General features: G+C 54.9%; 1 protein-coding gene across 1 annotated transcript; it reads left to right on the forward strand.

The window, feature by feature from the left end:
* The first annotated feature begins 15,290 nt into the window (after nt 1-15,290).
* Nucleotides 15,291-19,898, forward strand: LOC124966923 (leukocyte immunoglobulin-like receptor subfamily A member 6). Its single transcript, XM_047528816.1, has 8 exons — nt 15,291-15,330; nt 15,488-15,523; nt 15,697-15,981; nt 16,118-16,420; nt 16,629-16,925; nt 17,200-17,502; nt 19,212-19,251; nt 19,384-19,898. Exons 1-8 carry the CDS (start codon nt 15,297-15,299, stop codon nt 19,538-19,540), a joined length of 1,455 nt encoding a protein of 484 aa, XP_047384772.1. The 5' UTR covers nt 15,291-15,296; the 3' UTR covers nt 19,541-19,898.
* Nucleotides 19,899-21,217: the final 1,319 nt, after the last annotated feature.

Raw genomic sequence — 21,217 nt, forward strand, 5'->3', positions numbered from 1 at the left:
GCATGTGTATGCATGTGTGTGTGCAGGTGTGCATGCAGTTGTGTGAATGTGTGTGCAGGTGTGCGTGCATGTTTTGAATGTGTGTACAGGATGTGTGTATGTGTGTGCATGTGTGTGCTTGTGTGCGTGCAGGTGTGTGAATGTGTGTAGGTGTGCATGCAGGTGTGTGAATGTGTGCATGTGTTTGCAGGTGTGTGTGCAGGTGTGTGAATGTGTGTGCAGGTGTGTGTGCAGGTGTGTGAATATGTGCATGTGTGCGCAGGTGTGTGAATGTGTGTGCAGGTATGTGTGCAGGTGTGTGAGTGTGTGCATGTGTCTGCAGGTGTGTGAATGTGTTTGCAGGTGTGTGTGCAGGTGTGTTAATGTGTGCATGTGTGTGTGCAGGCATTTGAATGTGTGTTCAGGTGTGCATGCACATTGTGAATGTGTGTAGATGTGAGTGCAGGTTATGAATGTGTGCAGGTGTGTGAATGTGTGTGCAGGTGTGCGTGCAGTTTGTGAATGTGTGCAGGTGTGTGTGCAGGTGTGTGAACGTGTGCATGTGTCTGCAGGTGTGTGAATGTGTGTGCAGGTGTGTGTGCAGGATGTGAATGTGTGCAGATGTGTGTGCAGGTGTGTGAATGTGTTTGAAGGTATGTGTGCAGGTGTGTGAATGTGTGTGCAGGCGTGCATGCAGTTTGTGGATGTGTGCAGGTGTGTGTGCAGGTGTGTGAATGTGTGCAGTTGTGCATGCAGTTTGTGAATGTGTGCAGGTGTGTGTGCAGGTGGGTGAATGTGTGTGGAGTTGTGCGTGCAGGATGCAAATGTGTGCAGGTGTGTGTGCAGGTGTGCGTGCAGGTTGTGAATGTGTGCAGGTGTGTGTGCAGGTGTGTGAATGTGTGCAGGTGTGTGTGCAGGTTGTGAATGTGTGCAGGTGTGTGCAGGTGTGCGTGCAGGTTGTGAATGTGTGCAAGTGTGTGTGCAGGTGTGTGTTTGCAGATCATGATGCAGCTTGGTTCCGCACAAGAAATGAGACGTCTCTGATCCGATCTGGTAAGCTGCCCTCCTCCATCACAGCGAACACGCCTGCCCCACAGGTTCAAAGGTAGCTCTTCCCAGTCACGATGGACACGCTCTCTAGGTCTGGTCCATCTCTGTCTCCCTCTCCTCAGCTCCTTCTCTGGGTGGTGTCCTGGTGAGGAAGCAGGCAGTCCAGGTGATGTTGGAGTGGGCAGCTGTGTCCTGCCGCTGGTCCTCTGGTCTGAGCTGACTAAGGTCTCACTTGCTCACCAGGTGTAGGAGGCCACCTGTGCCTGTGGGCAACGGTTGGGGGGGTCCCCCTCCCCTTCCTGCTCCCTTGGACCCAGGGACACTTGTAGAGGACTGGGCGTCCACTTCACCCAGGGTCCTGGACGTCTGTGAATATAAGCTCCCGCCCCATCTGATCAGGTGGGCTCCCTCCTTGACTGGCCTGCAGGGCTCCCTGGAGTTGGTCACCAGACACGCCTCCCGGAACTGGGAGGCGGGTCCCGAGTCAAGGTGGCCCCTCCCTCCGCTGGTCACGCTGCGACTCTGGGTTCACTAGCGCCGCCTGCTGCTGGGACCGCTGGGCGCGCACCTGCCCCGCCGGCGAACTGGCACCTGTGTCCCCAGGTGCGAGATCAGGAGGAAGGCCAGTCCCGCCCCTGCTGTGTTGTCCCTCCCTGGCCCTCCTCCTCCCACCGCCCCTCGGAAAGGAAACGCGGGGTCCTGTTTAACTTCTGTCCCGCTTTCCCGAGGCTGCGGGGCTGCGCTGGGGGTCGGCACTGGGGGTCGCGGGGCCTGGTGCGCACCTGTGCTGGGAGTGGAGGGATCGCAGCTGTCCGGGGTCCACCCTCTGCGGAGAGCCGCCAGCCAGCTGTCGGTCCCCGCGCCAGCAGGACTCTTGGGGAAACATCCAGGGACAGAGACGGAGAGCAGCTGAACCCCGCGACACAGGAACTCCGTCCCGCTGGGAAAGAAAAAGACACAGGGCTGGGCAGGAGGCAGAGCCAGGGAAAGCACACCGCAGGGCGAGCCGAAAACGCAAGGCAGACAAAGGAAGCTCGTGGGGCGGACACCAGCTCTGAGCTGGGCGAGGTCCTGGGCGCTGGGGACAAGGACAGGCTGGCTGCCCTGATGGGGACGTCGAACCACCGAGATGGCCAACGCCAGTGGAAGAGCAGGCTGTTTCCGTTCACTCTGTCACACACACGCGCGCACACACACACGCACACGCACACACACTTTTCTTTTTAAGGAGCTCCCAGGAATCACGGCTTATTTAGCTTGACATTATTTTCTCACACAGTTCTCGGCTGGGTTTTGTTGGTCCGTCTGTTTTATGTGGTGCTGGCGATTGAACGCAGGGCCTCCTGTAGCCTGGCAAGCGCTCCGCCCCTGAGCCACATCCCCCGCCCCAAGCTTGAGCTCGTTCTGTAACAGGTATACAGGACCCTCTTATTTCCTTCTTTTCTTTAGTTGACGGTTGTGTACATATGTTTGATATCCCGTGAAGGGCTGATAATTTTAAGACATGCACACGCACACAAAAAGGTTTCTGTTCCTTTGGAGTTTTTATTTCTTTTTGTTTTTGTGTTTTGTTTGTTTGTTTGTTTGTTTGCTTTGGAGACAGGCACACACATTAATCAAAGGAGGCGCTCCCGCCCCCTAGTGGTCGGCACGATACTTTTCTATTTTAATCTGAAACAGGAGAAAACCCCACCCTGTGAGTGGCCACCCAAGATCAGGCTCAGCTCTCAGCCGCCTGAGTGTAGCCAGTATCAGGGTCAGCAGTGGAATTCAGGGGGCCTTTAGGGGCCACTGAGCATCATCAGTATGTCGTCTCAGAAGTACGTGCAGTGGCTGGGTCTCTGGAAACAGCCAGGGGACTGTGGCTGGTCCTCTGGAAGTAGCTGCAACAGCCTCTCTAACAGCTGGTCAGTTGTGGCAGGGGCACCTGGTTAACGAATCTCCTAGATGCTGCTCAGAGACCTTCAGGCTCCAGCTGCTGGCTCCAGCACAGCTGACTGGCTGGCTTTCCAGACCTGGGTGACTCCAATGGGAAGGCCTCCAATGGTTGCTTCAGGCTTTTGCAAGAGTGACACGGTGTGTCCTCAGGCACAGCAGTCAGGTGGCCTGGAGTCAGTGTCCAGCGAGGGCCGTGTATTGCTGGACTCTGTGGTCAGTGGAGACGCAGCTTGGGCTGCCCCTTCTGTGAGGGCTCGGTGGTCCAGCTGAGCATACGTCACCTCCTGGGGTCTCCTGCAGCAGGGGTCTGAGGAGGGGGGCCCATGGTGAGGGTGGGGCTGTGGGGTGGAGGACTGGGCAGCCACCTCCCTGGGCCCTTCTCCTGGAGCACATCACGCAATCCCCACACAGGGAAGCAGACAGCGTAGGTAAGACAACTAGAAGGTACAGAGGTGATGGCAGGTCACCACTGAAGCCACAGAAGACAGTGTGGCCTCCGCTCACCCCCTCCTGACGTCCCTCTGGGGAGAGCCAGCTGCTATGGGGTGCGCCATCTTGGACGTGAGTCCTCCTTCCAGTCAGGCCTGCAGATTACTGCAGCCTGTAGACCCTTCTGCTGCAGCTTCATGAGACCTGAGCCAGAACCAGCCAGTGCAGCTGCTCCCAAATTCCTGACCCAGGACCTGGACACAGTGTTGCTGGGCTGCCAAGCCTGGGGACTTGGTTATGCAGTGGGAGATGACCAACCCAAGACTTACAGAGTGGCCGGTCTCACTGCCCTTTTCAGGAAGTCCACCAGCTGTGGCCGGGTCTGGAGAGAAGACACATGGTCTGTTCCCTGGGGTGCACATCAGAAGATAGGTGTGACAGATCTCATTCTGCGCCCACCTAGGACCTTCCAGAAAGGCCCTACCCCTTCTCCTCCCCCGCTGCCTCCTGACCCATTGAGCCCCCACTTCCCCTCTCCAGGCCTGTCAGCCTTTACCTGGTGACCTCTCTCGGCTGCCCACAGCCAGGCCCAGCCTGTGCGTAAAGAACAAATCAGTACTGGGGCAGCCAGGCGGCTGAGGACTGGGCGGGGCGGGGGTCACTCCCAGGGGTCTCACCTCTCCTGTGGCCTCTGCAACTGACCCTTGCCACCAGGGGACCTGAGGACAGTCGGGGTCTGAGTTGAGGAGGGAGACCTTGCTCCCAGCGCCCAACAGCCCACCCAGGCTGCCCCTCCCTGCCCCCGAGTCCTACCCTGTCTCCTCCGATGCTGGCGATGGAGACAGAAGAGGAGGAGGAGGAGGCAAAGGAGGAAGGCCAGGGAGACCCCGATGAGAATGTGGAGGTGCTCTGTGGTCAGCCGCAGAGCAGGTGTGTCTGGGGAAGGGGACGGTAGTCAGAGCGTGCATTTACTGAGCGCCGCTGCAGGGCGCCCAGTGCCGTGCGGGTCAGGCCGTGCGGCTGGGGGACCTCTGGCAGTGGTGCTGCCCTGGGAGCCAGCCTCCCAGCTGACCCAGGGCCCAGGGCAGCCGCCCTCTGTGCACAGGGACACACTCTCCCCGGCAGAGCCTGAATCCCACCCCCTCAGAGGCACACCCCAGGCCCGTGTCACCAGCGTCGTCCCTGTCCTCGGAAGGCAGCTGTGCAGCTCCTGGGGAGGAGGAGCCTGGAGGAGAGGGTCGGAGGCCAGAGCTGGACAGAGCCGGCTGGCCGCTCCTCCCCACCCACCTGCCCCCCGCAGGACCCTGGGCTCCTCCCTCTGGACCAGCGCTGCCCAGATGGGCTTCCCCACATCTGTGCTGCCCATGCAGTGGCACCAGCGGCTGCGGACACTCAGATGTAACCAGAGGGAAGGGAAGGAAGGCGGTCCTCCCTGCACTGGCCACGCTCCAAGGACTCAGCGGCCAGCGTGGCCAAGGCCATCCCTTCTGCACCAGGCAGAGGCAGACGCCACCTCCTCACCGAAGCCCTGCTGGACGGCGTCTCCCACCACGCTGTCTGCACCTCGCAGACATGGACACCCAGGGGGAAGAGTGGAACCCGGGCCAGCCCCTCCTGGTCCCCACCCCAGGGCAGGCTCCAGCTCTGCGGTCATCTGTTCCCCAGAGCTGCCCCTGACCAGGGGAATCCAAGCACAGAGCTCCCGCCCCTCAGCTCACTGCCCCACCGCGTGGGGACCAGATGAGGTCCTGGGGACTCGACCAGCGCAGAGAAGGACCCCTGTGTCCCCTTCTCCCGGGTGGTGCCCTTCACTCTCTGCTCCCAAGGCTGCGTCTTTAATGTCCTTGAAGAAAGGTAGACCAAGCCGGGTGCCGAGGGGCACACCTGTAATGCCAACAGCTCGGGAGGCTGGGGCAGGAGGATCGTGAGTTCAAACCCAGCCTCAGCAACTTGGTGAGACCCTAAGCAACTCAGCCAGACCCTGTCTCAAAATAAAAAGCAAAGAGGACTGGGGATGTGACTCAGTGGTTAAGCACCCTGAGTTCAATCCCTAGTACAAAAAAAAGAAAGTCAGATCACTGTTCCCTCAGAGGTCCTACCCTCAACATCTTGACCCCACGAAGGATCCAAGGTCCTGCCCTGTTCTCCACCATCACGGCCTCTGCTTTCTGACCATAAGATGCACTACAGGTTAAAATTATATGTATGCAGTGTGTGCGACCAGCATTTCCACAGCGTGAATTCTACATAGGTCTGAACCACACGAAGGCACTCCCACCAGCCACGCTGCACTGTACATGTGTCCCCAGGAGGTCACCAGGGAGCCGAAGCCCTTCTGTGGCCTGGGGCAGCCTGCAGCGCCCAGCAAAGTCACATTCTGCATGGGTTTGCAGTCCACAGCCTAGCCGTGCCCCGCACCTGGCCATCAGGTGGGTAAGGGACTGCAGGGTGTCCCAGGGAGGACATGGGCTCAGGACACGGTGCCATGGGTAAGAGACAGGCCTCTGAACATGCTCACACTCGATATGTAAGGATATAGTTGAAATTATGCACTTCTGATCTCTACTAATAATTTAATCCATGCAGATAATGTAATCACCCGTAATAGTCACTTATCTTAATATATAAGTGATGTTCAATTCTGTAAATTGTACATATGTAGTACATGATCATATGGGGTTTATTTGTTTATGTTAATTACAGTAACAAATTGTTAGCACAGTGTAACCACATGGCTCTACCTGTAATGTGCACGCGTATACTGTTAAGTCGACTCCAGTGCTGGTGTCTTTACCATGCACGTGTATGTCACATGACCGTGACCTAAGCGTCAGATCTGAAGCCACAGGACGACCTGCAGATTCGGGTCTGCGTGTGCACCTGCACTAGCGGGACTTCTGTGTTCGCTGACATCAAGTCTCCCCACTGACGCTCACAAGTCAGGCGGCTTCTCTTGGCTCTGGGTGGTGGTCAGCTTGCCGCCCTGGGTGCCTGGGACCAGAGATGGGGACAGGTGCCAGCTGGTGACAGAGGCGGCCTCTCTCCAGGTGCCCCGGGGGGCTGGGCTGGCTTGTGCGCCCTGAGGATCCACCTGCACCCTCTGAACAGCTCCTGGCAGGTCCTTCTTTTATGGCTCACCCTGCACTCGTTAAACCAAGATGCAGAAGGTTGGGGGAACTGCCCGGGGCCCAGAGGGCAGGGGCAGGCAGTGCCGGCAGGGGACCCTGGACCACGCTGCGCCGCAGGCCCGAGGCCCTCTGCCTGGCTCCTCCACCACGGCCTCCACCTGCCTGCTGGCACCTCTGGGCCCCTGCCCACCTGCCTGGACTCAGGGCTCAGCCTCACAGACAGTCGCCAGGTCCAGGTGAGAGGGCCTCACCCTGGAAATGGAGGCGCATGGGGAAGGGTCTGCGACTGCTCCTCCGCACCAAGGTCCCTGCCACCACCCACAAGGGGGGCTGGACCCTCCGAGGCCCCGGGAGTGGGCGCAGCTTCACCTACTGGGCCCAGCACCGTCAGAGCCAGGGAGACGCCGGGACTTGATCCCTGCCACCTTCCTCAGGCCGCGCCTCTCCCCAGGGCACCTTCCTCAGGGGTCACTAAGAACTTACCCTCCTCTCAGGGTCTGGGTTTGGGCGGTGGATCCTGGGGCTCCACGCTGAGTGGCCAGCAGTGAGGCCCAGCCCCTGGGGAGCGTCTAGCTGGGGCCCCCTGGGCTGGTTCTACCCCGGCCCCTCCAGGCCTGTTCCTTCGGCAGAGAACCGGAGTCTCTGCACGTTGGAAGTGGGGAGGCGCTGCAGGGGCCGCCTGCTCCGGCCTCCCGGGGTTGTTGTGGCCTTCAGTGCTGCAGTGGAGCCTGGCGCAGAGTCACCTGCATCAGGGACACCCCACAGCCTGGGACGGGGTCCCTCACGATGGCCTTCCCAGAGCTCGACTCCAAGGCCAGAGCGAGGGCTGGGCCCCGAGCCTCCACCCCACCAGGGCCTAGCGCCCCTCCAGCCGCCAGTCACCTGCAGAGGAACGGGCTCTGTGGGGACCTGCAGGCTGCAGGGGCTTTGACAAATGGGTGGGCGAAGGCAGGAGCTTATTGTTTAGAGCTGGTCCCGCCAGCCTGGCCCTCTCCTTCCTGAGCATTAAGCAGAGGACTCATCCGGCCAAGGCTGGGCCTCAGACAGTGTCCTAAGACTCCTGAAGAGCAGAACCGGGGGACAGGAGAGAGAGCTGCTTCCTCTCCACCCTACGGGCAGTCTCTCCCTAGGTTTCTCCAACTGGCTTGCCCTGCAGGACCTCACACAGTCAGCACTGGGCAGCTCCTCTGGCCTGGGAGACATGGAGGTGGGCAGTGCTGCCCTGGGCCCGACCGTCCTCTGGAGAAGGGACAGGAAGTCTGCCCAAACCAACCAAGCACGGGAGGTACATGTGGGTCTCATGGGAGGAGGCACACAAACATGCCAGCCCCACGCTCCACCCCAGGCACTGGGTCCTGCCCAAGACCAAGGCTGATGAGGACAAGAGAAACCCCTGCCCCCACCAGGGGCCATCCCTGAGCAGTGAGCACCAGCTGTGTACACTGGAGCAGGTGCTGCCAGGCCAGCTGGGCTACAGGACTCACCCAGCAGGGTTCAGCTGGCTGTGCTCAGTGGCCCTGAGGCATGCAGGTGGGCACCCAAGGGAGTGGCCATGTGCAAGGGTGGAGGATTACAGGGACACACATCCCTGCATTATTTTGGCACTTCTGTGACTGAGCATCTGACCTCTCAAATTCAGAGAGGTCTGGATGCAATGCCATCTGTGAGACCAGCAAGTCCCTGGAGGCCCCTTCCTTCCCTGGAACACACTCCACCAGAAGACGGCAGCAACTCCTGCCCCCTGAGGCTGAAGCCTGAGCTGAGTGTGGGAGGAAGGAGCTCACAGCACCACTGTGCAGGACTCCAATGTCTGCTTGATCTACATGGAGCCTCCCATCACTTACTCCAGGGTCAGGGCACCTGGATACCCATGAAATCCTCAGGGAAATAAGATAACAACACTTGGTGCACTAGGGAAGGCTGTTAGGGGACACACACAATGCAGCCATCAGTGCTGATGATCCAGGAGAACATGGGAATGTCCCCTTTCAAATGCATGTGACAGGGGCTGAGAATGCAGCTCTGAGGTGGAGTGCTAGCCTCTATTCACAAGGCTCTGGATCCATCCCCTGCTCCAGAAATCAAGGAAGTTGGGACAAATATGCACAGTCTGGGTGCCTTCTCCTGATTTAAGAGACATAGGTAGAGATGATGCATGGAGACACTCATTCTTAAGGTTTGAACAACTTTCTGTTGTTATTTCCCTGAAGAAGGTATCCATGAAGAATGAAGTTAACATCCACAATCACTGTGCACTCAGAACACCAAATAGACAAGATTTTTAAAAAAAGAACCTCCCTGTGACATACTGTAATTAAAATTCCTAACGTACACAAAAAAAGATAGAGTTTCAAAAACCCCCAAAAATAAAATGTCAGAAACCACTTGGATGCAAACCTGTCAGAATGACTTCCTATTTCTCAGAACAAATTCTAAAAAACCAGGAGGACTTGGAATGAAGTATTGTTGTTGTTGTTTCAGAGAAACCTTTATTTCTTCCTCGACTCAAGCGCCATTGAGAACCTCTTTCTGGATGGGAAAGTGGCCCAAGTGACAGAGTAGATTTTGGATTTATAGGGTACAATGATGTAACCGTCGGAAGCCGTGTATGTGCACTTTTGACCGTCAGGGACTAGTGGTGCAGGCTAGTTGTGCAGGTAAAACTTTAACTCAGGAGGGTGGCTGTGAAAAGGTTGAATCTCATTGTTCCTATTCTGGGATCCACTGTCTCCCAAAGTTTCAGTATTTGCTGTGTCTCCATTTAGGACAATTTGCCACGGGGGAAGGTCTCAGTTGAGGGCCCATTGTTAGTGGGAAAGGGTGTGTTGGGAGAGGTTCAGTGACTGACCAATTTCCCCTCCCTCCTCCCGAGCCACATGGTCCCTAGTCTTTCTGGGGAGCTGTGTTCTAGGAAAATGATTTTCCAAAGCCCTTCATTCCAGACTCTGAAGAAGGTCTGAGAATCGGGCACCAAGTCAGATCTGACTGCTGCAAGCTGAGAAGGGGCGATGGGGGGACTGGCCTTTCAGATTTCTGGAACAGAGCATGGAGGTCCACGCGGAAGGGTGTATGGGGAGGAGCTTGAGGAGCCCCCTTAGTGGTCTCAGTGAGTCGGGAGGCCAGTAGGAGAGTGGCGTCCACTGTTCCAGGAGGCAGCTGGGCCAGGCAGGTAAGCTTATTAAGAAATTGTTCCTCAACGATTCAGAGACGTCTTTATTCCTTTGTGGACTCGGACGCCATTGGGACCCATTTTCCGCATGGGGAAAATGACTGGAATGATGTGTTTTGAGCCCTGAAAGAAAGTAACTGTCCACAAAGATGGCTTTATTCAGCAAAGCCCGTCCTTCAGAAACAAATGAGAAATGAAGACCTCCTAAGATAGGCAAAAATTAAGAGAATCCACGACTACTAAAATGGCATTGTAGAAACACTTAAAGACATATTTGACACAAAATGAATAAAAAGTAATCCCCAGAGCTCACAAATGACAAATCTGTTTTGAAGACTAAGCAGATGAGAAACAAGATCAAATTAGACATTAGAAGTAAATCAAAATGGTGGAAATCAATAAGCATTTCTCTATGATAGCATTAAATGTGAATGCTCTCAATTTTCCATTAAATGACATAAACTTGCAGAATGTTTTTTAAAAAATTTGTACAGACTACATTTTGATTCATTGTACACAAGTGGGGTGGTGCATCATGTCATTTCCATGGTTGTACATGATGTAGATTCACACCATTCTTATCTTCATACATGTACATAGGGTAATGGTGTCTGTCTCATTCCACCATTTTTCATACCCCCCACTCTCATTTCCCTCCACATAGTCCAAAGTTCCTCAGTTCTTCTCTCACTCCCCACACCCCCCACCCCCATTATATATCATTCTCCACTTATCAGAGAAAATAATCAGCCTTTGGTGTTTTCGGATTGGCTTATTTTACTTAGCTTGATATTCTCCAATTCCATCCATTTATTTACAAATGCCATAATATCATTCTTCTTTATGGCTGAATAATATTCCATTGTGTATATATACCAGAGTTTCTTTATCCATTCATCTGTTGAAGGGCATCTAGGTTGGTTCACAATCTAGCTATTGTGAACTTAGCTGCTATAAAGAGCAAAGTGGATTTTAAAAAGAAGACCCAACTATGTTTTGTTTGCAAGAGACGTACATTATAGGCAAAGACAGCAACAGGCTGAAAGTGGAAGGATGGAAATTGATAGACCATGCAAATGAAACCTGAAAATAGGAAAGAGTAGCTACTCTCACATGTAACATAGCAGAGTTCAGACCAAAGTTAATCAGAAGAGTCAAAGAGTCATGCTGATAAAGGAATAATCCAACAAAAACATATAATGGTGATAAATATTTATGCTCCAAACATTGGCATGCTTCAATACATAAAAGGGAGAGTAGATGAATTGAATACTTAGAAAATGCTGGTGTGGTAATATTGTGTGATTTCAGCACACCACTCTTACCATTAGATACGTCATCAAGACCCAAAGTCAGTAAAGCCTCCTTGAACCTGAATACTATTATAAATCAAATGGACTTAACAGACACCTACATACTATTTCCTCCAACAAGAGTTGAAAATGCTTTCTTCTCAGTTATTCAAGGAACCTTCTCCAAAAGAGACTATATTTTAGGCCACAAAGCAACTCTTAGCAAACACACAATAAAAGGGTATATAATCCTTGCATTTTACCTGATCATAATGGAATGAAATTAAAATCAATGCCAAAAAAACCCTACAGAAATTATACCAACATGGAGTTTGAAGGACACATGTCTGAACAATGAATGAGTGACTGAAGAAATCAGGGGAGAAATTTAAAAGTCCTTAGAATCAAAGGAGAATATTGATACAACATTCCAGAACCTGTAGGACACTATGAAGGCAGTTCTGAGATCAGAGTTCATGCTCTGAGTGCTACATCAGAAAACCAGAAAGGCCCCAAATTAACTACCTAAGGATCTATTGAGACCTTTCAAACACAAGATCAAACACATTTCAAAACCAGTAGAAGAAAGAAAATAATTACAATCCGAGCTGAAATCAATGAAACTGAGAATGAAAAAACAATACAGTGCTGGGTTGTAGCTCAGTGGGTCGATCGCTTGCCTAGCATGAGTGAGGCACTGGATTTGATGCCTAGCACCACATATAAATAAAATAAAGGTCCACTGACAACTAAAAAATATTTTTAAAAAACAATACAAAGAATCAATGAAGACTGTTGTTCCCAAACATTCAAGATTGGTGCGACTTCAAGCAAATCAACTAAAAGAAGAAGGAAGATCTCAATTTTAAACAAATAGAGAGGAAAAAAAGAGAAATTACCACAAAAATTCAGAGCATCATTAGGGACGATTTTGAAGATTGGTACTCCAATAAACAGGAGTTTATTACTACCTAGAAGAATTGGATCTATTTCAACATACATCTGACCTGACAAAGTTGAATCATAGAAAACCTAAATAGACCAATAACTAGTAATAAGATAGAAGCAGTATCAAAAGCCTTCTAACAAAAAAAAATAACCACAAGACCAGATGGATCCTCAGCTGAGTTCCACCAGACCTTTAAACAAGAACTCATTTCAATGCTCCTCCAATTATTTCACAAGGGATGCAGCACTTTCATATTTATTTTGTGACCAATATCACACTCATATCAAAACCACATGAGGACACATCAAGGAAAGTAAACTACACATGGATATTTCTCCTGAACTTAGATGCAAAATTCTTAATACAACATTGGCAAATAATAGTCAAAAAGAGACTAAGAAGAATATGTTGTCCCAAGAATGCAAGGGTGGTTTAACATCTGCAAAGCAATAAATGTACTTTACCACAAAAATTATAATTTATAATTTATAATTCTCAATAGAATTAAGAACAAAATCACTACTAGTCTCAATAAATGCACAGAAACCCCTTGACAAAATTCAGTGCCCATTTGTGATAAAAACACAATCCTATTCACAAAGATCTCAAAAATTATAAAATACCTAGCAACAAAACTAATCTTGGTGGTGAAAGACCTCTAGAATGAGACTATAGAACATTATGGAAAGAAACTGAAGAACAAGCAAGAGGATGGAAAGGCTTCCCAAGTTCAAGGAAAGACAGAACTGATAGTATTGAAATGACCACACTACCAACAGCAATATACAGATTCTATGCAATTCCCATCAAAATACAAATATTGTTCTTTACAGAGCTAGGAAAAAAAAACAGTTCTAAAATTCAATTGGAAAAAAAAATTCCAGAATAGCCAATGCAATTCAAAAATAAAAAATATTGGTGACATCACAATACCTGATTTCAAATTATACTACAGAGCGATAGTAAAAGAAAAACAAAAGAATCCAATAAAACCTGCATGGTACTGGCATAAAACAGTCACAGCCCAGTGGAACAGGAGGGAAGACACAGAGACAAACCCACATGCTTACAGTCATCTGATGCTTGACAAAGGTGCCAAGACCTATATATTGGAGAAAAGATAGACATTTTAATAAATGGTGCTGGGACAACTGTCATCCACATGCAGAAGAAGGAAACTAGGCCCTTATCTCTCACCCTGCCCAAAAGATAGCTCAAAATGGATCAAGGATATCAGAATTAGACCAGAAGAATGCAACTCAGAAGACATAGGGTCAACCCTCCAGCACACAGGCACAGGCAACAGCTCCTCCACAGAACCCCTAAGGCTCAGGAAAGAGGGTCCAGGCTTATCAATGAGACGGCAGCAAATTAAAAAGCTTCTTCACAGCAGAGGAATCAATTTAGAATGTGAAGAGAGAACCCATGGATGGGAAAAACATCTTTGCTAGCTACTCTTCTGACAGAGGATTAATATCCAGAAGATATAAAGCCCTCAAAAAACTTAGCATCAAAAAAACCCCACACAATTAATCAATGAGCAAATGAACCAAACACTTCTCAGAGAAGATGTGCAGTGATCACCAAATACATGAAAAATGTTCAACATCATTAGCAAATAGGGAAACCAAAATCAAAACTGTAATGAGATTTAAACTCCCGTCAGGCAGATGACAGTCATCAAGAATATAAAAAATAGTAAGTGCTGGAGAGGATGTGCAGAAAAAGGAGCATTTTCACACGTTTATGAGAAATTGTGAACCAATTAGTCCAACCAACAGGGAAATCAGTATGGAGGATCCTCAGAGGACAAGGCATGGAACCACCATGGGACCCAGCTACACACTCCTCAGTATTTCCCTGAAGAATCAACGTCATCTTCCTGCACTGACACACCCACACCCACGGTTGACAGCAGCACAACTCACAACGGCCAGACTAGGGAAGCAGCCTCGGTGTCCTTCAGTGACGACTGGACCAAGAGCATGTGGGGCACACACAGTGGAGTAGTATTCAGACATAAAGAGAATGAAACGGTGGCGTCTGCAGGAAATGGATGGAAGCAGAGGGCAAGGTGTTAAGTGGAATCAGCCAAACCAAGGAGGTCAGGGTCGTACGTTTCTCTCACCTGAGGAAGCTGGAGAGGGAAAAGGGAAAGAATGGAGGGATCTGATGGAAATCAAAGCTAGACCAGCAGAGTCGTGGAAGGGGCCGGGGACACGAGGAGGGACACAAAGGGGAACACGGGGTGACAGTGGTCCAGTCACAGTGCTGTACTGAAGGGGAGAGAGGAGGAAGGCATGGAGGGGAAAGTTGGATGAAAGAACCCAGAAAACAACTGTGGACACAGGAGCTCACATAGGAGAGTTTATTAAGCAGAAGATCCGAGTGTCCACCCTGAAGGGCGAGAGAGAGAGACAATGGCGGGCCCTGCTCCTCAGCAGTGGAAGTTGGCGGCTGAAAACCATCCACCAATGACTGAGGAGGAAGTTCCTGGGCTAACGATCCGGAAGGTCATGAGTTATGTCAATGGTTGTTCACAGTCCCTAACAGTCTAGGTTGTAAAGTGGTGTGGGGCAGAATCAGGGGACACAGGCTGCAGGCCTGAGAACCCACTGTGCCTTCACTGTGGCCACAACACGGAGAGAGAGGGGACACGAGGGGGTGACAGAGGCCTAGTCACACTGCTGTACTGGGGGGAGGGGGAAGTTGGATGTGCTGCTACAGAACAAGAAAGGGACGATCACACAGGGCACTGCTCAGCTGAGAGACCCACACTGAAGACCAGGACAGGGCCAGAAGCCTCCCTGTCCCCTGCCCCTCTCTCTGCCCCCAGCAGAGCTCCAGCTGACTGCACAGCCAGGTGCTCAGGGTCTGCTGCTCTGTGCCCACCTGAGGGGGGACCTGCATCTTCCCTAAACCATCTCCAGGGCTGGGAGACAATGACCCCGATAAGACCCCAGAACCCAGTGCCAACGATGGACAGAAGGAGCCCCTGAGAAGAAAGGACCAGCCCCAGGTCACCGTCACCTGGAAGGGGCTGGCTCAGGAGGGCACCAGGAGCACTGGCTGCTGCCTCCTGGCCCTGCAGGGATGAGGAGAGATCAGGCAGACAGTGGAGGGGTGAGGACAGGCACCATTGCTGTCTGAGCTCCTGCAGGGAGCCCAGGCCTACCCACACAGTGCTGGGGAAACAGGAGACAGTTCTCAGGGGAGGGCAGTTCCCCTTCCTGTGGGCTGCTGTGTGACACCCCATGACAGGCAGAACCCAGCCTCCATGTGGCCACACCCTGTGTCCCTCTGTCCTGCCAAGCCCAGGGACATCCTCCATCTGCACAGCCAGGACCTGGGGAGGAGATGCCATGACCCCCACCCTCACGGCCCTGCTCTGCCTTGGTGAGATGTGAAGAAGGGGAGGGGACACCCTGTTCTGAGAGGGACCCCAGCCCACAGCCAGCCCTGACCATCAGTGGACACAGGGCCCAGGAGGCTGTGGGGAGGAGAGGGCCTGCTCAGGCCTCAGGGCTCCCCTCTCACAGGAACTCTCTTCCAGGGCTGAGTCTGGGCCCCGGGACCCGAGGGCAGCAAGGTGAGTGTCCCCAGCTGGCCCAGGTCCTGCTCCTCCCTGGGGACCAGGAGCCACCCTGGGCAGTGGATGGAGAACAGCAGCTGTGGGCTGAGGCTGGGGAGACTGGAGGGAGCTGGGCTGAGGGCTGGGATCTGAGGGGCTGTGCTGGAACCCAGTCTCTGATTCCCTTGCAGGGACCCTCCCCAAGCCCACCCTGTGGGCTGAGCCAGGCTCTGTGATCACCTGGGGGAGGCCAGTGACCCTCTGGTGTGAGGGGACCCTGGAGGCTGAGAAGTACCGTCTGGAGAAAGATGGAAGCTCAGTGCCCTGGGACAGACAGATCCCACAGGATCCCAGGAACAAGGCCAAGTTCCCCATCCCAACCATGACACAGCACCATGCAGGGCGATATCAATGCCACTATCACAGCCCTGCTGGCTGGTCAGAGCACAGTGACCCCCTGGAGCTGGTGGTGACAGGTGAGAAAACACTTGGGGTCCCAACACCTGACTCTGCCCTCAGGAAGGGGGTCTGCTCCCTGGTGTCTCTGTCACAGCCCAGCTGGGGACGGTGTGGAGGAGGGAGCCCATTAACACCTGCCTCCTTCTCTGCTAGGATCCTACAGCAAACCCTGGCTCTCAGCCCTGCCCAGCCCTGTGGTGACCTCAGGAGGGAACGTGACCCTCCAGTGTGGCTCACGGCAGGGATATGGCAGGTTTGTTCTCACTAAGGAAGGAGGACACAAGCTCACCTGGACCCTGGACTCACAGCAAGACCACCATGGGCAGTTCCAGGCCCAGTTCCCTGTGGGCCCCGTGACCCCCAGCCACAGCTGGACATTCACATGCTATGGCAGTTACAGGAGAAGCCCCCAGGTGTGGTCAGAACCCAGTGACCCCCTGGAGCTCCTGCTCTCAGGTGAGGAAGCTCCACCTTCCCTGACACAGTTGGGGACATGCAGCAGGGTGTGGGGACCTTTATGTTAGAGAGCCCCAGGTGAGAGAGAGGATGAGGGAACCTGGGACCACATGGCCAGAGACCCAGGGTGTGAGAGAGTGACCTGCAGGCAGGAGGGGAGGCAGGGTTGGCAGGTCCTCCCCTCAGCCCAGGCTCCTCTTCCCTCCAGGGCTGTCCAGGAAGCCCTCCCTCCTGACCCAGCACAGCCCAGTCCTGGACCCTGGAGAGAACCTGACCCTCCAGTGTCACTCAGACAGTGGCTATGACAGATTTACTCTGTCCAAGGAGGGCGGACAGGACCTCCCACAGCTCCCTGGCCAGCAGCTCCAGGCTGGGCTGTCTCAGGCCACCTTTCTTCTGGGCCCTGTGAGAGGCTCCCATGGGGGTCGGTACAGATGCTACGGTGGACACAGGCTCTCCTCTGAGTGGTCAGCCCCCAGTGACACCCTGGACATCCTGGTCACAGGTGAGGAGCCCAGAGTGTGCAGTCAGTGACCCAGACTCTGCCCAGCCCTGTGTGGGAGGCCCAGGATGTGATGGGCAGGGTGAGGTGTGGGGTCTCAGGAGGGAGAGAGACAGGGAGGGTCAGGGAGGGGCAGAGAAGACAGAGACAGGGAGGCACAGGGAGAGGAAGATCAGAGACCCTGAGCCAGACAGAGAGCACAGGTCCTCAGAGAGGCCCTGGTGAGGTCTCAGCTCAGAACAAGCTGGGGCCCCTCACCCCTCCTTCCTCTCTCTAGGACAGCTCCCTGCCACACCCTCCCTCTCAGTGCAGCCGGGTCCCACAGTGTCCTCAGGAGAGAACGTGACCCTGCTGTGTCAATCAAGGATCCAGTGGGACACCTTCCTTCTGGTCAAGGAGGGGGCAGCTGATCCCCCCCTGCGTCTGAGACCAGAGTCCAGAGCTCCAGGGTTCCAGGCAGAATTCTCCATGAGAGCTGTGACCTCAGCCCTGGCGGGGACCTACAGGTGCTATGGGTCTCAAAGCTCATCCCCCTACCTGCTGTCACAGCCCAGTGCCCCCGTGGTCCTGGTGGTCTCAGGTGAGTGACCCCTGACCCCATCCTCTGTGAGCTAGGGGTTCACTCAGGGCCCTGCCCAGGACAGCTCTGGGTGGTGGGAGTGAGGGGCCCTGGGAGGGTCAGCCAGCAGGATCCACCCCTCAGAGAGAAGGGGCCACTGGGTCCTCCAGCATGTGCCCCACCCCATCACTGAGTTAAGAATGTGGGGGTGGGCACAGGGGGTCCTGGGGAGGCCCGGCAGGTGCAGGAGGATGAGCCAGACAGGTCCCAGGGTCAGCTGCACCCCTCACCCTCCTGTTGTCCTCCTACCCAGGATCCTCTGGGATCCCAGCCCTTAGCTTTTGGTCCCATCCCCAAGTCTGATCCCTGAGGACTCAGGAACACCCGTAGCCAGGACTCCCCACCCCACCCTGTCCTGGCTGTTCTCAGTCTCCAGAGGACCTCGGGTCCTCCTCAAACCCTCAAGGACAGATTAGTATCCAGGGACCTGAGGATCTGCCAGAAATGGGGGTGGGAACGCCAGGTCACCTGGCTCCAAGCTTGGAGGAAAGAGGGTGAGGTCAAGGCACAGGTGACACAGGGAACCAGTCTGGGGACGGGCAGCCAATTGCAGTGGGGAGCAGGCTGCCCAGCCCTCACCTCCCACCCACCCCAGGAGGCCCTGAGGAGCAGCCCCTCACCCCCACGGACCCAGGACCCCAGAGAGGTAAGTGAGGGGCTCTGGCAGGAGGTGGGTCCCAGGACAGGGCTGAGCTGGGGTGGAGCAGCCTCCTCTGGACACGCTGACCTGGACAGCCCCTCCCCTTGGGCTCAGAGTCCCCACGTGCAGAGGAGAGGCCTGGCCCTGACCTTCAATTCCCCTCAGTGCTGACCTGGGCTGTGCCCTGATGGAGAGGAGGCACCCAGGGAAGCCCCAGGGCCTGAACCTGCAGGCACTGTCCCCTCTGTGCAGTGACATGACGCTGTGCAGGGAGGGCTCAGGGCCTTCAGGGTGTCCAGGCTCCTTCCCTGCAGCTTAGGCTGAGCTCTGGTGGAGGGAAGGAGACTGGAAGTCAGACTCCCCCAGCTCAGGCCCCAGCTCTGCTGCTTCTTGCTGGGGACCTGGGTGAGCCTCAGTTTCCTCATAGCTCTGTGCCTAGAGGGCTGAGGCCATGTGGTGTGATGGACAGGGTTGCAGGTGACTTCTGCCAAGGCCCAGCATGCTGTGCGTGAAGTGGCCTCTCTTCATTCACAATGTCCAGGGACTGGGAGGGGCCAGGAGGTTCCTGTCCAGGGTCAGAGCCTTTCTCCAGCTTTTCCTCCTGCTCTTCCTCCTCCTCCTCTGACACAGGGGTTGTGGGCCCAGAGGACCAGCCCTCACCCCTGACCACAGGCCCGCAGCTGGGTATTCAATGGAAGCTACTCTCCAGGGGACGTGGTCACCTAGTCCAGAGACCCAGGCTGGGCAGAGCACACAGGACAGGAGAACCCCTGAACCAGGGGCCACTTTCCCCACCAGCCCTGAGCTCTGGGGCTCAGCTGAACTTGCTCCAACGTGACTCAGACACAGTGCTGAACTCACAGAGCACAGTGAGGGTGAAGAACCAGGGAGAGGAGCAGAGGGGACGCGAGCAGCAGGGAAGGGCTCTCAGGGGCTCCATAGAGTCCTGTGTGAGAAGAGCCCAGGGTGGGGGTCCAGGCAGGACAGGGTCCTCGACTTCACACAGCCCCTCCTCTACCTTGATTCTCAGGAGACACTGAGACCTTCCGCCCATCACAGAACAGCTCAGAACCAGGACAGGGAGTCAGGAGGATTCTCAGCCCTGGGGCTGGTTCTGAGGGTCCAGTGCTGGCTAGGGGGGCGGCTTTCCTGGGTGGATGTGGGGGATCCTGGGGTGATTTGGGTCTGCCCTGACCTCTGCCCCCTGTGTCCACATTCCCAGGCTCCTCTCCCCAGGATTACACAGTGGGGAACCTCATCCGGATGGCCATGGCTGCCTTGATCCTGTTGGTCCTCGGGATCCTGCTGTTTCAGGCTCAGTATGACCAGAGAGGGACCCAAGATGCAGCCAGGAGGTGAACAGCAGAGAACAGGCAGCACCCAGAGTGCAGAGTGGGAGATGAAGGACCATCCAGAGGTCTGCAGACCACCTGGCTCAGCTGGGGCTGCACCCTGACCCTGTCCAGGCAGCAAAGGTGGCTTGGTCAGGACGGCTGGGTGCTGGCTGCACAGTCTTCCCCACAGTGCTGTGAGCACACAGGGCTGGCCCACCGCTCTCTGCAGCCCTCCAGGAGCCTGTCCCCCTCGGGGGCTGTCTGTGCAGCTTCCCTGAAACACGGGAGGTGGAGCCACAGGCTGGTGTCTGAGGACTGAGTAACGGGTGCTGGTACTGTGGCATGGCTCTGAAAAAGTCACGTGAAAAACCCGGGAGTCCTGCTGAGTGTTTGCTGTTACTGCCACGTCCCTCCTGGCCACCTCCACGTGCCCAGGTATCACCAGGTCACCCAAGTGCTGGCTCTAAGTCCAGATTCCTCTGCTCACTGCTGGACTTAGAAACCATCCAGCTGGAACTTCTAGAGTCCCCTGGCTGGCATGGCTCCCTGGGTCCTGCAGGGTTTCCTTTCTTCATTGAATCCCTAGGTCCTCGCGTTGCCCATGGTGACACTGTGAACAAGCTGATCCCCTCCTTCCTCCCACCCGGACACCTAGCTCCCCTCACTCGTGTCCCTGGGTCCTGGGGACAGGAGCACAAGGCTGAGCCTCAGGGGCTCCTGGCTGCCCTGATGGAGTGGGAGCAGGTGGCTTCTCACCTCAGCTGGGACCTGGGCCTTGGCTCTCTGGGCTCTTCCTAGTCAGGGTGAGGCTCTGCTCCTCTCCTGACTCACTGAGGGCTTTTCTCTGACAAATGCTGTGGATCCTGAGCAGGGCTTTTCCTCCAGCTGTGAGGTGACTTGCAGGGCACGCTCCTTGTCACCCGTTGCTGTGATGGATCACATTAATGGACTTTGGATGATGAACTGCTCTGCACACCTGGGACACGCGCCCCTTGGTCACGCTGTGTGACTCTTGCACCTGCTGGTTGGATTTGCTGAGCAGGTGTGTCCCACTGAGCCCTCGCCCTCCTGCTGAGAAACGCATCACTGGGCAACACTGTCCTGCAAACACCACCCAGGGCCTCACACGGAGCCCCAGGCAGTGACGTCACTAGGTGACCAGGCCTCTGGGGACCCAGTCAGGAGGTGGTGTGCTGGACTGGGATGCTGTGCAGTGGGGGCCTCTTCTGTGGAGCGTTGTGCCCTGTCTCCATGGGGATGTCCAGGGTGCTGTCCTTCCCCGGGAAGTCCTTGTGTGGTGTGGTGTCAGATGCTGCAGGCCTCTGGGAGTGACTTAGGACGCTTCCCTCTGCTTCCTCTCCTGGGTGGGGCACAGGATGGCACAGCGTCCCCTCCAGAGCTGGCGGGGCTCCTCAGCACCCACCAGGCCTGCCCTTCATTGGTAGTCCACGTGGCTGCTGGAGGTCAGTGTCCTGCCCCAGGACCTTGGCTTAGCATTTCCTCAGGGCAGGTCAGCTGCCGGCAGGTCCCCTAGAGTGGACGTGAGCCAGCCGCTCTCTGCCTCCACCTGGGAGGGGACCTGGCAGGGCAGGGCTGGGGGCTGCTGCTCTCTCTCTCCTCCCTTCTCTCTCCCAGCCTCCAGCTGCCCCCTGGGTTCTGAGTGGTCCTGGCAGAGCCTGTGTCCCTCCCTGTGCAGGTGGTG

This window comes from Sciurus carolinensis, chromosome 16, assembly GCF_902686445.1.
Source record: "Sciurus carolinensis chromosome 16, mSciCar1.2, whole genome shotgun sequence".
Lineage (NCBI taxonomy): Eukaryota > Metazoa > Chordata > Mammalia > Rodentia > Sciuridae > Sciurus > Sciurus carolinensis.

Excerpts from the sequence above, each read along its gene's own strand:
- LOC124966923 (XM_047528816.1), top strand. The coding sequence starts at position 15,297 with ATGACCCCCACCCTCACGGCCCTGCTCTGCCTTG. Across the intron at positions 16,421-16,628 it reads CCTGGAGCTCCTGCTCTCAG|GGCTGTCCAGGAAGCCCTCC; the intron begins GTGAGGAAGCTC and ends TCTTCCCTCCAG. Across the intron at positions 17,503-19,211 it reads CGTGGTCCTGGTGGTCTCAG|GAGACACTGAGACCTTCCGC; the intron begins GTGAGTGACCCC and ends CTTGATTCTCAG.